The sequence below is a fragment of the Dermacentor albipictus genome, chromosome 10 (genome assembly GCF_038994185.2).
Source record: "Dermacentor albipictus isolate Rhodes 1998 colony chromosome 10, USDA_Dalb.pri_finalv2, whole genome shotgun sequence".
NCBI classification, from domain to species: Eukaryota; Metazoa; Arthropoda; class Arachnida; order Ixodida; family Ixodidae; genus Dermacentor; species Dermacentor albipictus.
The window spans coordinates 42,911,807-42,926,466 of record NC_091830.1 but is presented as its reverse complement, the minus strand read 5'-3'; the positions used below and the strand labels follow the sequence as shown (position 1 = coordinate 42,926,466).

The 14,660-nt window shown below is 43.5% G+C and overlaps 1 protein-coding gene across 2 annotated transcripts in view; it reads right to left on the bottom strand.

Annotated features, from left to right (window-relative positions):
- Positions 1-14,660, bottom strand: part of LOC135907426 (uncharacterized) — a 130,740-nt gene that overhangs the window by 63,952 nt on the left and 52,128 nt on the right. Inside the window, exons 3-4 of one of the 2 annotated variants that reach the window (XM_070527695.1) lie at positions 14,467-14,572; positions 8,372-8,434 (exon numbers count right to left, since the gene is read on the bottom strand). In XM_070527695.1, the coding sequence (XP_070383796.1) occupies positions 8,372-8,434; positions 14,467-14,489 (86 nt within the window). In that variant the 5' untranslated portion in view covers positions 14,490-14,572. The remainder of the gene's footprint in view (positions 1-8,371; positions 8,435-14,466; positions 14,573-14,660) is intronic. The other variant, XR_011509114.1, reaches the window with a different exon arrangement.

Below are 14,660 nucleotides of genomic sequence, written 5' to 3'. Positions count from 1 at the left end.
CATTTAGGGTATATCATAACTATGGCCGGCCGAAGAATGTTTCCAACCTCAAACACCTTCTAAGTGTGACGGTGGGCGCAAAATCCTCATAGGTACAATAAAGGAGCCAGCAACACGTATTTCAAGGAAGTCACTCTTTCAACCTCGTACAGAAGAGCAATGCTGTAATGTTTCGTATTCTGTCGAAATGTGTCATGCTTGTAGTCGCATCAGTGTGGTATGTGCCAGAAATGTGCAGCTGCGTTCAATACGTTTGTAGCCCAAGTGATCCAGTCGCTGCATTCCAGCAAACGAACGCGGCTGCTTACGGGCAGTTTTGTTTAGTGTTTCTTGGTGCAGACCAGATTAGTCCAGATTGGTGCGGACCTGCAGATTGGCGATAGAAACCCCAATGCGCTTACAACGTACTTTGGTTTGTCTAATTTCGTTTTATGTCGGGTTAGCAGTCGATCCGCGGGGATTCACCGTGAGAACTCCTCGGCTGCAATTCCTAAATTGCTAAATGTGCTGGAAAGTCAATAAATAGAACGTTAATTAGTGAATTTTATTGAATTATTCAATTATGCATTTCGGCTTCTTGTGCAATAACGTTAGCTGCTTCCATAATTCAACTCCAGGAATACAGTTACGCGGTCAGCCGTAGGTGATTTTTTTATTATTCTCCATGATCGGAAAAAAAACGCACATATCGGTCCTAGCGCTTCCATGCGAGTCCTATATTACACCTATACTCAGCCAGATAGATCCTATATAGGTCCATTGGCCGGGCATATCGGTCATATATACTACGCATAGGCGTCCTATATTCAGGTCATCATCATCAGCCTGGTCACGCCCACTGCAGGGCAAAGGCCTCTCCCATATTTCTCCAACCCCGGTCATGTACTAATTGTGGCCATGCCGTCCCTGCAAACTTTTTAATCTCATCCGCCCACCTAACTTTCTGCCGCCCCCTGCTACGCCTCCCTTCCCTTGGAAACCAGTCCATAACCCTTAATGACCATCGGTTATCTTCCCTCCTCATTACATGTCCTGCCCATGCCCACTTCTTTTTCTTGATTTCAACTAAGATGTCATTACCTCGCGTTTGTTCCCTCACCCAATCTGCTCTTTTCTTATCCCTTACCGTTACACCTATCATTCTTCTTTCCATAGCTCGTTGCGTCGTCCTCAATTTGAGTAGAACCCTTTTCGTAAGCCTCCAGGTTTCTGCCCCGTAGGTGAGTACTGGTAAGACACAGCTATTATACACTTTTCTCTTGAGGGATAATGGCAACCTGCTGTTCATGATCTGAGAATGCCTGCCAAACGCACCCCAGCCCATTCTTATTCTTCTGATTATTTCCGTCTCATGATCCGGATCCGCAGTCACTACCTGCCCTAAGTAGATGTATTCCCTTACGACTTCCAGTGCCTCGCTGCCTGTTGTAAATTGCTGTTCACTTCCGAGACTGTTAAACATTACTTTAGTTTTCTGCAGATTAATTTTTAGACCCACTCTTCTGCTTTGCCTCTCGAAGTCAGTGAGCATGCATTGCAGTTGGTCCCCTGAGTTACTAAGCAAGGCAATATCATCAGCGAATCGCAAGTTACTAAGGTATTCTCCATTAACTTTTATCCCCATTTCTTGCCAATCCAGGTCTCTGAATACCTCCTGTAAACACGCTGTGAATAGCATTGGAGAGATCGTATCTCCCTGCCTGACGCCTTTCTTTATTGGGATTTTGTTGCTTTCTTTATGGAGGACTACGGTGGCTGTGGAGCCGCTGTAGATATCTTTCAGTATTTTTACATACGACTCGTCTACACCCTGGTTCCGTAATGCCTGCATGACTGATGAGGTTTCGACAGAATCAAATGCTTTCTCGTAATCAATGAAAGCTATATATAAGGGTTGGTTATATTCCGCACATTTCTCAATAACCTGATTGATAGTGTGAATATGGTCTATTGATGAGTAGCCTTTACGGAATCCTGCCTGGTCCTTTGGTTGACAGAAGTCTAATGTGTTCCTGATTCTATTTGCGATTACCTTAGTAAATACTTTGTAGGCAACAGACAGCAAGCTTATCGGTCTATAATTTATCAAGTCTTTGGCGTCCCCTTTCTTATGGATTAGGATTATGTTAGCATTTTTCCAAGATTCCGGTACTCTCGACGTTATGAGGCATTGCGTATACAGGGTGGCCAGTTTCTGTAGAACAATCTGCCCACCATCCTTCAACAAATCTGCTTTTACCTGATCCTCCCCAGCTGCCTTCCCCCTTTGCATATCTCCCGATGCTTTCTCTACTTCTTCCGGCATTACCTGTGGGATTTCGAATTCGTCTAAACTATTTTCTCTTCCATTATCGTCGTGGGTGCCACTGGTACTGTATAAATCTCTATAGAACTCCTGAGCCACTTGAACTAGCTCATCCATATTAGTGATGATATTGCCGGCTTTGTCTCTTAACGCATACATCTGATTCTTGCCAATTCCCAGTTTCTTCTTCACTGTTTTTAGGCTTCCTCCGTTCCTGAGAGCATGTTCAATTCTATCCATATTATACTTCCTTATGTCAGCTGTCTTACGCTTGTTGATTAACTTCGAAAGTTCTGCCAGTTCTATTCTAGCTGTAGGGTTAGAGGCTTTCATACATTGGCGTTTCTTGATCAGATCTTTCGTCTCCTGCGATAGTTTACTGGTATCCTGCCTAACGGAGTTACCACCGACTTCCATTGCACACTCCTGAATGATGCCCACAAGATTGTCGTTCATTGCTTCAACACTACGGTTCTCTTCTTGAGTTAAAGCAGAATACCTGTTCTGTAGCTTGATCTGGAATTCCTCTATTTTCCCTCTTACCGCTAACTCATTGATCGGCTTCTTATGTACCAGTTTCTTCCGTTCCCTTCTCAGGTCTAGGCTAATTCGAGTTCTTACCATCCTGTGGTCACTGCAGCGCACCTTGCCGAGCACGTCCACATCATGTATGATGCCAGGGTTAGCGCAGAGTATGAAGTCTATTTCATTTCTAGTCTCGCCGTTCGGGTTTCTCCACGTCCACTTTCGGCTATCCCGCTTGCGGAAGAAGGTATTCATTATCCCCATATTATTCTGTTCCGCAAACTCTACTAATAACTCTCCCCTACTATTCCTAGTGCCTACGCCATATTCCCCCACTGCCTTGTCTCCAGCCTGCTTCTTGGATATTCAGGTATGCGAGCCCTAAATGGGTTTTATGCGAAGCATATTACGAGGGCTCAACCCAGCTCCTCAGGCGCGGCGGTGACCATGAAATCACGTGACACCGTGACGTCACGACAGAGGAGAAGTGGCTTTGGCTCAACTCTTGCAAGACGGGCTGGGTGGGAATCGAACCAGGGTCTCCGGAGTGTGGGACGGAGACGCTACCACTGAGCCACGAGTACAACGCTTCAAAGCGGTACAAAAGCGCCTCTAGTGAATGCGGTGTTGCCTTAGAAACGCGCTGTTTCTAAGGCGTGCGTCTCTTGCTCAGGCGCACATTTCGTTGCCGCGCCGAACGCTGCTTTGCTCGACGCTCACCGCGTCCAATGCGGGGCGCGTAGTCGCTGCCCTGTAGCCCATTGTCTTACACCCCTTGGCGGGTCGACGGGAACGCTGTCGCGTTCCACTCTTGAAGGCGAAGAAGTAATGCATGAGTTGTTTCTTCGTCTAGCCGAACCAAATATATCCAAGCAACAGCAGTTCACCAGGCTAAACAGTGGTTCAACAACTAAAATAAAGGCTAGTATGCTTCGCATCCTGGGCTTAACCTTACCTAAGCCACAGCCATTTTTTGCTCATCCATCATCCATATTGGTCCTATATATCAGCCTTGTTGCTTATGCATAGCTCCTAAATTATTCCTTTGTGAATTCATATCGGTCTTGTATTAAAAGACATCGGTCCTGTATGAAGTCGCGCGGGTCCCACGCAAAATCGTATAGGTTTTTTCAATAGGGACAGCATCTTAAAAAATACGGTAGCTTTTAAAATTTATGAATTTATTTTCACTGAAGCTTCATTTTTCCTTCTTGTGGTTTTGCAGAAACAGCAGGTATGACTTCGTATAGTATTCCTGAAAGAAAATAATAACTTTCAAAATTGTAAAAATAATGCAGATCTTATTCCCACTAAAGGAGCACTAAAACAGCTTTACTTCTCATTTTTGTCCGCTAATTGAAGGACTCGGACCTCGAAAAACTTCAAAAAAATTGAAAGAAATACTGGTCAGCTTGAAAGCACTCAATAGTTTACAACCTATTTTTTTCGTTTAGAACAATTACAGCATTCTTTCCTAGAAGTCATATTGATTGCGACGCCATGACGCAGATCGTCGTCACTTTGGAGGAAGAGATCATTATGGCGGAATATGTCTACGTTCTGTCACTGTGTCATCTGCTATGCTGCTAATTATTGTGTGCCCGATGTAGCAGCACAACAGATGACCGGGGCACCTGCAACCGCAGCCAGAGTAGCGTGTTTTCTCGCTCTCAGGTGAGCACCTTGTGTCTACACGACACAAACTACGCGGGAAAAGAAGGCAATACTTCTGGCAAAAACGCTTTTATAGTCGTACATATTGTGCGTTCCCCTGCTTGCCACTATTCTTCTGTCATTTGAAAGCACGGAACCTTATTTACAGCCAAGAAAAAAATAAAGCAAGACTACAATATCTGTGTTTCTTAAGGTCAACCAGGGGGATTTCGGTGTCGATAGGCTTCCGTGGAAAGAAGACGCAAAGTGTTTGTAGGAGTTCAGTTGCATGACCACTTAGATACCAGATTTTTTTAAATTTCTCGTGACATTAACTGCGATGAGTAGGCAGAAGCGCAGTACTAACAAGAGTTACGCAATAAATACTTTGAATGGGGACCGAGCTTGGTGTAATTGCATAGTGGGCTGGTTAGTTGTCGCATTTTTGATTGGTCTTACTACAGCACCTTCGCAGTGCTGCAATATTTAAAATTAGTCTTGTTATTTGTCTATAACGCACACGGCACTTGATTTTTTGCACATAACCATATAGGACCCTTGTCAAAACTTTTATTTTTACGTACGGGTTGATTTTATTTCTAATGCAAAAAAAATATTTGCAAAATGAAGTTGTCAGTGTGCAATGAAATAGGAGTTACCATAAATATTTGTGTTTATTTTTAGCATCGTACTGTTATTTTGGCCCGGCATTTTCTAATGTTCATTGCCTTTTTCGATCCCTTTCCCTTTTCTTCCTCTTCATTTCTTTTTCTTTTTCTTTTCCTTTCCGTTTTTGAGTTTGCAATTCCTGTAACAGAGACAACCGACAATATATTTAGCGAAGCCAAGAGAGTTTGCCTTAAGCTACCTTGATCTGGCTGAATTGCTAAGCTCTGACAAGGACCACTATTATTTATTTATTTATTTATTTATTTATTTATTTATTTATTTATTTTTAAGAGACCTCACAGGCTACCGAAGGAGTATTTCGTGAAGAGAGGATACAGCGAATTAGCAAAAAGATAGGTGTACTAAGAAATTATACATTGTTAGCGAGTAAACATGAAAGAACAAATATGTAACAATACAAATAACGCAATAAATGAAACAAAATGACTGTGTGAAGTAGCAAAAGAAGGTGTACCAAGAAATTATGCAAATGGTAGCTGGTTAAAATGAAGGAAAAGTCTCTAACAATGTTAACGCAATAGAAAACAAACATTCAAACGAAACAAACAAAAACCTATACGACTTCACTAAAAGTATTTACTTATGTGCACAGTATGGATTAGTTGTGATGAATTATGGAAATAATATGCATAAGTGTGCTTTGATGAATACACAAATACTATGCTCGCATTTGTGTAGGAGACATATGATTTTGTTATACGATACATTCTGCGTTATGCATAGCTATGTGTAGTTACGTAAGTTTGCTCTAAAAGTATCGCGTACGTTCAAAAGAAATCAAATCATATTTATTTCAACATACAACTAGTGCTGAGGACCACGAACACAAAGCCAGCAAAACGACGTGCTACATGGCCCCGTTTTACAGGCAGCAACATATACAACAAAGGGTCAGTATAGTTAAATACAAGACGAATTAGAAAAATAGGACTTCCACACTAATAACTGCGAAACATTTTTATAACTCCTCTAACGTAAGTGTCTGAAAGTGGTGTTCTATTCTAATGTGCGGCTTATTTACCTGATTTGCAGAAATTCACAAATGTTCGTGGTATGTGACTGCGTCGAGCATGTTTCTGTGTTTAACGTGTATTTTGGCGGTGCTTACCCTACGAAGCAAGGTAGCCGGTGTGGATGAAGGCGCTAAAAATTACTTCAACTTCGAGCAGATAACCAAAGATAGCAAATGCAAAAGAGGAGGCAAGAATGGAGTAAAATGTTATAGGGATTTCTGAATAGTTGCTGTCTATTAGCAACAGAATAGAGCGACTGTAATATTTCCTGCATTGTCCCTTTTATTCTTCACAATTAATACACGATATCTGCCGGTGTATGTGAACCGCAAGAAGATGCGGTGTGAGCCAACACATTGCAGGGCGTGTTAATTTTTGTGATGAATCATATTAATGTGACCCGCCTCTACTGTGTAGCCAAATTCCAGAACGCGTTGTATATTTTTTTTAGGCTGGCCCCTTTCCTTTCGAAAAGCACTAACTTTGAGTCCTACCTTTCAGCCGTGTTTTAGGGTGACTTACATTTTTCGTAAGCTTCAGTAAAAACGTTCTGATTTGAAACACTTGTGAGAAGCAGTCACATAAATAGTGGCGCAATGTAAGCGTCCCCTAACTTTTCTGTAGCTGTGTTATTCCTGATGTCCCCATCGTTGCACACCTTTTAAGCCTGCACATAACTCAACCGCTCATATTGCATCTGTTGTGAGTGCAGCACAGCTGCCCGCTACGAAGATACTGGGAGAAAACTCTCCGACGTTCCCGAAATGCTGGGGCACCTGCGTTTCATAAATTTGAAGAATATGTATATGGGGTCATCTTGACAGTTGTCTCTCTTTTGAGCAGCAGTTTAAACTAACAAGGACCCAATGTAAGCTTCGCCTTTTTCAACGACAGATTAGTTTTATTCCTATTACTCATGTCCTATGCAGTTGTAGCGGTAGCACATCTTGCGCAATAGTTCATGTTAAAATAAATTATGGGGTTTTACTTGGCAAAACCATCTTCTGATTATGAGGCACGCCGTAGTGGGGGACTCCGAATATTTCAACCACCTAGGTTTGTTTACCGAGCACCTAAATCTATGCACAAGGATTTTTCACCTTTCGCCCGCATTGAAATGCGGCCGCCGTGGCTGGGAGGTGGTCTCGTGACGTCGCACTTAACAGCCCAGCACCATAGCCACTAAGCAACCACGGCTTATTACTACTTTATGTCTCAGGATTGGCTTGTTTTCTACAATGGCTACCATTGCTGAACTAGCTAAAGAACTGAGAATCCAGAATTATTCCCCAACAACAGTGTTTATTCACTACGTGGCTATTTTCCTGGTAACATTTGGAATAGATATGGTGATCAGTTAGTTGGAAACGTCGCTGCTCTTGCTGAAAGCACTCGTTTCATGCCAGGAGAGTATGACAGTATCGGGGCAACGTTGCCCAATGTGGTATGTCTAGCAAAATACTAACACCCAGATTTAAGCATTTACAAAATCAATGGTTGTCATGGAACATTGCAGCCGGGTGAATATTATCGACCATAAAAAATACGCGTCATCATAGGGCGAGGACTGTCCTATATTTATGAACAGCGTTCCCTATCTATTTCCAAATTTCTTATGACTACATGACGTACTTAGTCAAGTACCACCAGGAAATCTCCTAAGAACGTCAGTTTCGTTTAGTTTAATCGATAGGAAAGATTTTATTGGCAGTACGTTTGCAGGAAGTAATGTCGCTACGTGCAAAGTCTTAGTCACGTGATACATTCTCAACTCTCGCGCGTTCTTTATTTCAGTCTAAGATAACTTAAACTTAAGCAGCCATCACCACTGAAGTAAATTACTCAGATATTTCTGCGGACCTCCACAATTTCTCCAATTCAGATCTTAAATTTAGTTCATTGTAATAGGCAAGGTAATTTTCGTAACAACGTATTTAGGCTCACAGTAAGATAATAGCAAGTTGCTCAAGACGGCAGTATGCATTCCTAAGTTGCTCGTATTGTCGCAGCACACACGTACATTTTATTTTAACTCTTGGCACGAGTTATCTAAAACACTCAGTAAAACAGACTGTACTAAAATAATGATTCATTTGCTCGCTCCTACCGGAAAGACGGCAGTGAGAGGCAAGTATAGCACACCGCTCATGTCTGCTTGCTTCATAACAAACAAAAAAATACGTACGCAAATGTAGCATTCATTATTTTGTAGTCATCAGTAGTAAAAATGATTTTGTCCACACCAAATCTGCAGCAAAGACGAAAAAGTTACTTTTAAATAAAAAACAAGCCCGATAGCACTGACGACATAATTACGGTACCATATATAACATATGCATAGATAAGTTCTTTTTTGCGACTGGGTACATTCTACAGTATGAGAAGTTTAACAATAGCGAAACTTAAGGATCGCGCCCAATATGAAACTTTTAAAAAACAGAGGATCCGAACGACGAACGTTTCGTCATTAAAAAAAACAAATAATCATGAATTTTGCGCTGAGTTCGTTGGGTGAAAAAAATGCTCATGTTTACATTTGTTTGGCATACTGAATAAATATATAACGCAGTTTTGGGCGTACTAATGATTCCGGAGCTTGTACGTTAGTAACAGAGCATTGGATTTATCAATAAAACAAGTGAACAGCCCGTCACCAGATGCACAATCAACGTTGTGTTCCTTAAAGGAAGGAATCCTGAAGTTACAGAACCGCATCCTGTTGTAAGGAGATACTGACGTGGTGAAACTGGTTAAAATTATACATCGAAACAAGAAATTTATATATATGCTGCCTAAGAGTTCGTCATGCTTAATGAAATTATTGAGCAGATGTCCCATGTTGGCGAGCAGCAATAAAAGCTCTAGTCCCTGTTTGCTGCAGGATTCTTCGTAATGTTCCTTACTTCCACCGGTACTCTCTCTCGTGGCTCCGATATTCGAAAGAAGCAAATATCGCACAATTTCCAAAAGTGAATCCTTGAAGCGCATAAAAATTGAATAGCGGAGACTGTTAGATTGGAGCTTAGATTTAAAAATCTGCTGATCGCCGTTTAAAAGCCTTCGCTTTTGTAGGCCACATTGCCATCCTCATGCACAGTCTCATGATCCCCATCCGCAGTCACTACCTCTCCTAAGCAGATGTATTCACTTATCACTTCCAGTGCCTCACTCCCTATCGTAAACTGCTCTTTGCTTCCGAGACTGTACAACATTACTTTAGTTTTCTGCATTTTAATTTTTAGACCCACGCTTCGCCTTTGCCTCTCTAAGGTCAATTAGAATATTGCCTGTCCTGGTTTGCTCCTTGATCCGCACCGCTCTCTTCCTGTCTATTGACGTTAAGATTATCATTCTTCGTTCAATCGCTCTTTGTGCGTTTTTTATCTTGTTTTAGAGCTTCTCGGTCAGTCTCCAAGTTTCTGTCCCATATGTAAGCATCGGTAGAATGTACTGGTTGTACACCTCCTTTTATGCGAAGCATATTAACGTAGGTTTCGGGCCTTCGCGCGACGCCCGGCGGTGGCCACCATTGACCCTGAAGTGGGGTCACGTGATATGACGTCACGTGATGACGTCACACCGGCTGCAGATGGGGCCTCATATCGCGCCGTCGGTCGCCTCCCGGCGGTGGCCACCATTGACCCTGAAGTGAGATCACATGATGTGACGTCACGTGATGACGTCACACCGGCTGCAGTTGGGGCCTCATATCGCGCCGTCGGACGTCGCCCGGCGGAGGCCTCCACGCTTCGGTTCGCGCCGTCGCGCGCGACGCGGCGGCGGCGCCACCATCGCTGCATCACGTGATATGTGATGTCACGCCAGGGATGAAGCGGCACGCGCCCGCCGTCGCGTCAGTCTCTGTGCCCGCAACCGCGCCAGCGTCTTTGCGCCGGGTGTGTATGCGGTCAAGATGCCTCCAAACGCTAAGGATACGCTAAGGTTAAGCCCAGTGGATGATTCACATCCACTGGGCTTAACCTTGATAAGCTTCCAATTTTTTAGTGATAATGTTAAGCTTTAAGTCAGGACCTGAGATTGTTTGCCGTACGCGCTCACACCCATTCTTATTCTGTAAATTAACTTCTCATGCTCAGAGTCCCCTGTGGGTTTTGGACTAGGTATTCCTTCACAGACTATTGAGGCTGGCTGTCTGTCCTCATCTCTTCTTCCCTTGCCATGCTATTGATCATTATGTTGTTGTCCTGCATTTTGATAACGAACCCCACTCTTACACTATCTGGGCTAAGGTCCTCAATGATTTGCTGTAACTCGTCCCCAGTGTTGCTGAAAACTATAATATCGACTGCAAAACTAAGGTTACTGAGATATACGCCTTTTATCCTTGCTCCTCAGCTGTCCCAATTTATTACCTTGAATACTTCTCCAAAGCATAGAGTGAATAACCTTGGAGAGATCTTCTGCTTGTCTGACCCCTTTACAGGTATCTTCCTACTTTCCTTCTGGAGAATTAGGGTAGCTGCGGATTCTTTGTAAATATTTTCCAAGATATATACGTTAGCTTCATGTATTCCTTGATGAAGCAATGGCTCTGTGAGGAAAACCATATATAGAGACTGGTTGGGATCTGCAGATGTCTCAATTAGCTATTTTGTGATTTTGTGATTGTGATGTACCTGAATACGTGATTTTGTACAATTGATGTGATCCATTGTACAGTATCCCTTCCTTAAGCAAGACTTCTTTCCTTGGTTGATGGTATTCAAGTGTTGCCCTTACTACAGTAAAAGCTCGTTAATTCGAACCGCAAGGGGAAGCCGCTTCAGTTCGAATTAACGAAAGTTCGAACTAACGAAAGTGAAGGAGGGCAACAGTACACTGCGATTTGGAAGCAGTAGAGCATGTCAGAAATTTGGCGTGTCAGAAAGTGATGGCGTGTGCCGCTGGCACACGCCATCTTCAAGTCGAAGCTCTGGGTCCGACTGTGCCACACCACCGATGTCCACCGAAACGAACGTTAGCCCAGGCTTAACACCATCCCAATGAATCGCGACGGCCGATACCTCCTAACTGAAAACAGCTGCACAACCGAAGAAGTCTGCCGAGACAAAGACGCTGAACATGTGAAGGTGGCGAAGGCCCTGATTCGTTGGTTCTTGATTGCAAGCGCAGCTGCGACGCACTTGATTCGCTGTGTTTTGGAGCTTGCCGTGCCATCTCTGCACAACATTAGCAGCTGTACAAGATTTGCAAAGCCTCCGAGATTCGCAACGGGCAAGAAGTCTCCGAGGTTACGTAGAACGGAGAGGCGGCAGCCGCCGCTGCCTTGTGGCTGACCCCGCGTCGGTTAGATTTTTGTCCGATTTTGCCTTCCCTCGCCGTTCTCTCCGTTTCGGAGGCAAGTAGTAGTAGTAGTATAAAACTTTTATTTAAAAAGAAAGAAAAATCACATTCAGGTCCAGTGGGTGGGTCCCTCAGTCCAGGGCCCCACTGGCGATCGCGGCACGCCGGGCTTGGTCGAGAAGGGCCAATTGGTCCTCCCGCACCGTGCTGGCTAGCCACACCTCCCACTGCCTACTGTTGGAGTTTTGCCCCATAAGGGGTGATTGAATTTCTTGTGGCCGACTCTGGCACGACCATGTGATATGGTCAAGAGATGGCCGCCCTCCGCACCAAGGGCAAGTGTTGGGATACCGGGTGGGGTGTATGTGGTGTAGTAGGAGTAGGTGTGGGTATGTACGGGTTTGTAGTCGGCGCCAGTCCCGCATTTGCGCTGAGTCCAAGGATGTGTCTGGAAAGCTATATTGTTGCCTTCCTCGTCTCTGTGCCTCTAAGATATCTTTTGCTGTGATCGGGGATTCTACGAGAGTGCGTTCCGTCGCTCGGATGCTATATTCTCGAGCGAGGCGGTCCGCCCTCTCGTTACCCGTCACTCCGGCGTGCGCCGGACACCACGTAATAGCGTGGTGTTCCGCGAGAATTCTTCCTAGGATTTTGATGGTGAGTTTGGGCAGGGTGCCTGCCATGAAAAGGCGACATGCCGACTGCGAGTCGGTTAGTATTACCGCAGAACGTGCTCTATTTTCAGCGTCACGTATAGCCAGAGCCACCGCAGTAGCCTCTGCTGTGGCCACCGACCCTGTTCTGACTGTTGCGGAAATAGTAGTTTGTGCGTTTGTGGCTACCACAGTGAAAGTTTTGCTATCCTGTTTGCACGCGTCCGTGTAATAAACCTCCGGATTTCTACCGAACCTGCGTTCGAGTGTCCTGGCCCGTGCAAGGCGCCGCTGTCTGTGGTATTTCTCGCTCATGTTTTTAGGGATTGGGGACACAGAGATCTGGGCTCGTATGTTCGGTGGGAGGAGTTCTGTTTCGGAGGCAATACAGCCTTGTGTGTAGGCAGTAGGCGCATTTCTCTGGCCGTGTGCCAGGCGAGCGTAGTTCGAATTATCCGTGAGGAAACCTTCTCGCGTTCGAATTAACGGACTTTTTTATACATAGACTTATATGGAGCTTGGCCGGACCAAATCGTACAGTTCGAATTATCCATAAATTCGAATTATTGAAGTTCGAATTAACGAGCTTTCACTGTATATTGTGAATGATCTTAATGAATATTTTCTTCAATACTGAAAATAAGCTAATGAGCTTCTAATTTTTCACTTCTTTTACGTCTCCCTATTTCTAGATTAGAATACTGTTGGCATTCTTCCATTTCTCTGGGGTCCTTGAAGTCCTGAGACATTTCGTATAGAGCACCGCAAGCTTTTAAAGCATAATATTTCCTCCATCTTTGATCAAATCGACTGTGATTCCTTGTTCTCCTGCCGCCTTTCCTCCTTTCATGTCTTTTAGGCCTTTCTAAATTCCTCGCAAGTTATAGATAGAGTCTCTGCAACCTGTTCTATACTACTTCCAATCGAAGTATCCTGGCTGCTATGCCCATTGTAGAGGTCAGTGTATAATTGTTCCGATGCTTTACTATATATTCGAAATTGCTGATGATGTTACCCAGCTTATTTTCAGGCCGTACATCTTGGCTTGTCCTATGCCAAGTTTTCTTCTCAATGATTTTATGCAGCATTCATGTTTTACTGCTTCCTCAGTCTTTCTCACTCTACAATTTCGAATATCCTTTATTTTCTCCTTGTTGATCAGTTCTGACAATTCCAAGAATTCTATCTGACACTTTGAGTCGGACAGTTTTGTTCCTTCTCGTTTCTTTTTTAGGCCATTCGTTGCTTGGGAGAGCTTACCTACTGGTTGCCTTGGTGTGTTAGCTCACACTTCAGATGTTTCTTTTGAAACCATCCTGGTTACGGTTTCGTTCATTGTCTCTATGCCATCTTCATCTCGCGGTACGAAGGCTGCATATTGGTTTGCAAGATCCAGCTTGAATTTCTCTGCTTTCACCCCTACTGCGTCTATGTTGGCCTATTTCTTCTTGACCACTTTTACTCTTTCTCTTTTCAAAGTGAGGTTAATCTTAGACATCACTCACATATGATCACTGCACTATTCACTACCTGACACTTCAGCATCATGTACTCTGCTGGGATCGGCAGAAAGTATGAAATGAATGTCATTCCTTGTTTCGCCATTAAGGCTTTTCGAGGCCCCTATTTTGTTGCTACGCTATCTGATAAAGGCGTTAATTAGTCGCAGTTCATTCCTTTCCACGAATTCCCCCTACATCTAACCTCTATGGTTTCTAGAATCGACGCTGTAGTTCCCCATCGCTTGTTCAACAGTCTGCTTTTCCACACTTTTCCATTGAAATCGCCCATGAATACAGTATACTATGTTTGCACTTTTCTCACGTCTAATTCCGCATCTTCATAAAACTGATCTAATTCATAATCATCATCACGACTATGTATAATATGTGAAATATACTGGAAATAAGAAATTAAAAGAAATTATGATTATGGATTTTTTTGTGCTATATCATTGCCAGGCTATTGAATATACCTTTATTTTTCAACAATTTTTTTGTGTGTGTGTGCTTTGGGCATTACACATAAGAACTGCCAATGCAAAAAAATATATATATTTAAGCTATGGAAGATTCCTCATGTGGTGTTAACTTTCCATTCATTACCCTTATTTTTTAATAAGAGCTTACTAAAACAATGAATGAATTATCAGTGATACAAGATGAGAATATGTAGAAAATAAATCGTTCAATAAACACTGTACATCCTTAAGAAATTGGCGTGATCCTACGCGGAAAGCAGACATCGTTTGTTTACTTTCCTAACGTGTGTAGCAAATCACATTATGGAGTTAAACGTAGATCAGGTGGGATTCATGACTCACGTGCGTGCCGTTCCGTTCACCATGCTGCGTTCGTTTAACGATCCTGGAAACTCCAGAAATATCACCGCGCTTGACCCTTCGCAAAATGTCCTGTTTGTGGCGACGTCTGCAATTTGCCAGGCATTGTAAGATTAATAAAACGAAGGTTTCTTGCCGAGTTGCAAACAGCTTTGTACGCATCTCGCCTCTAACGC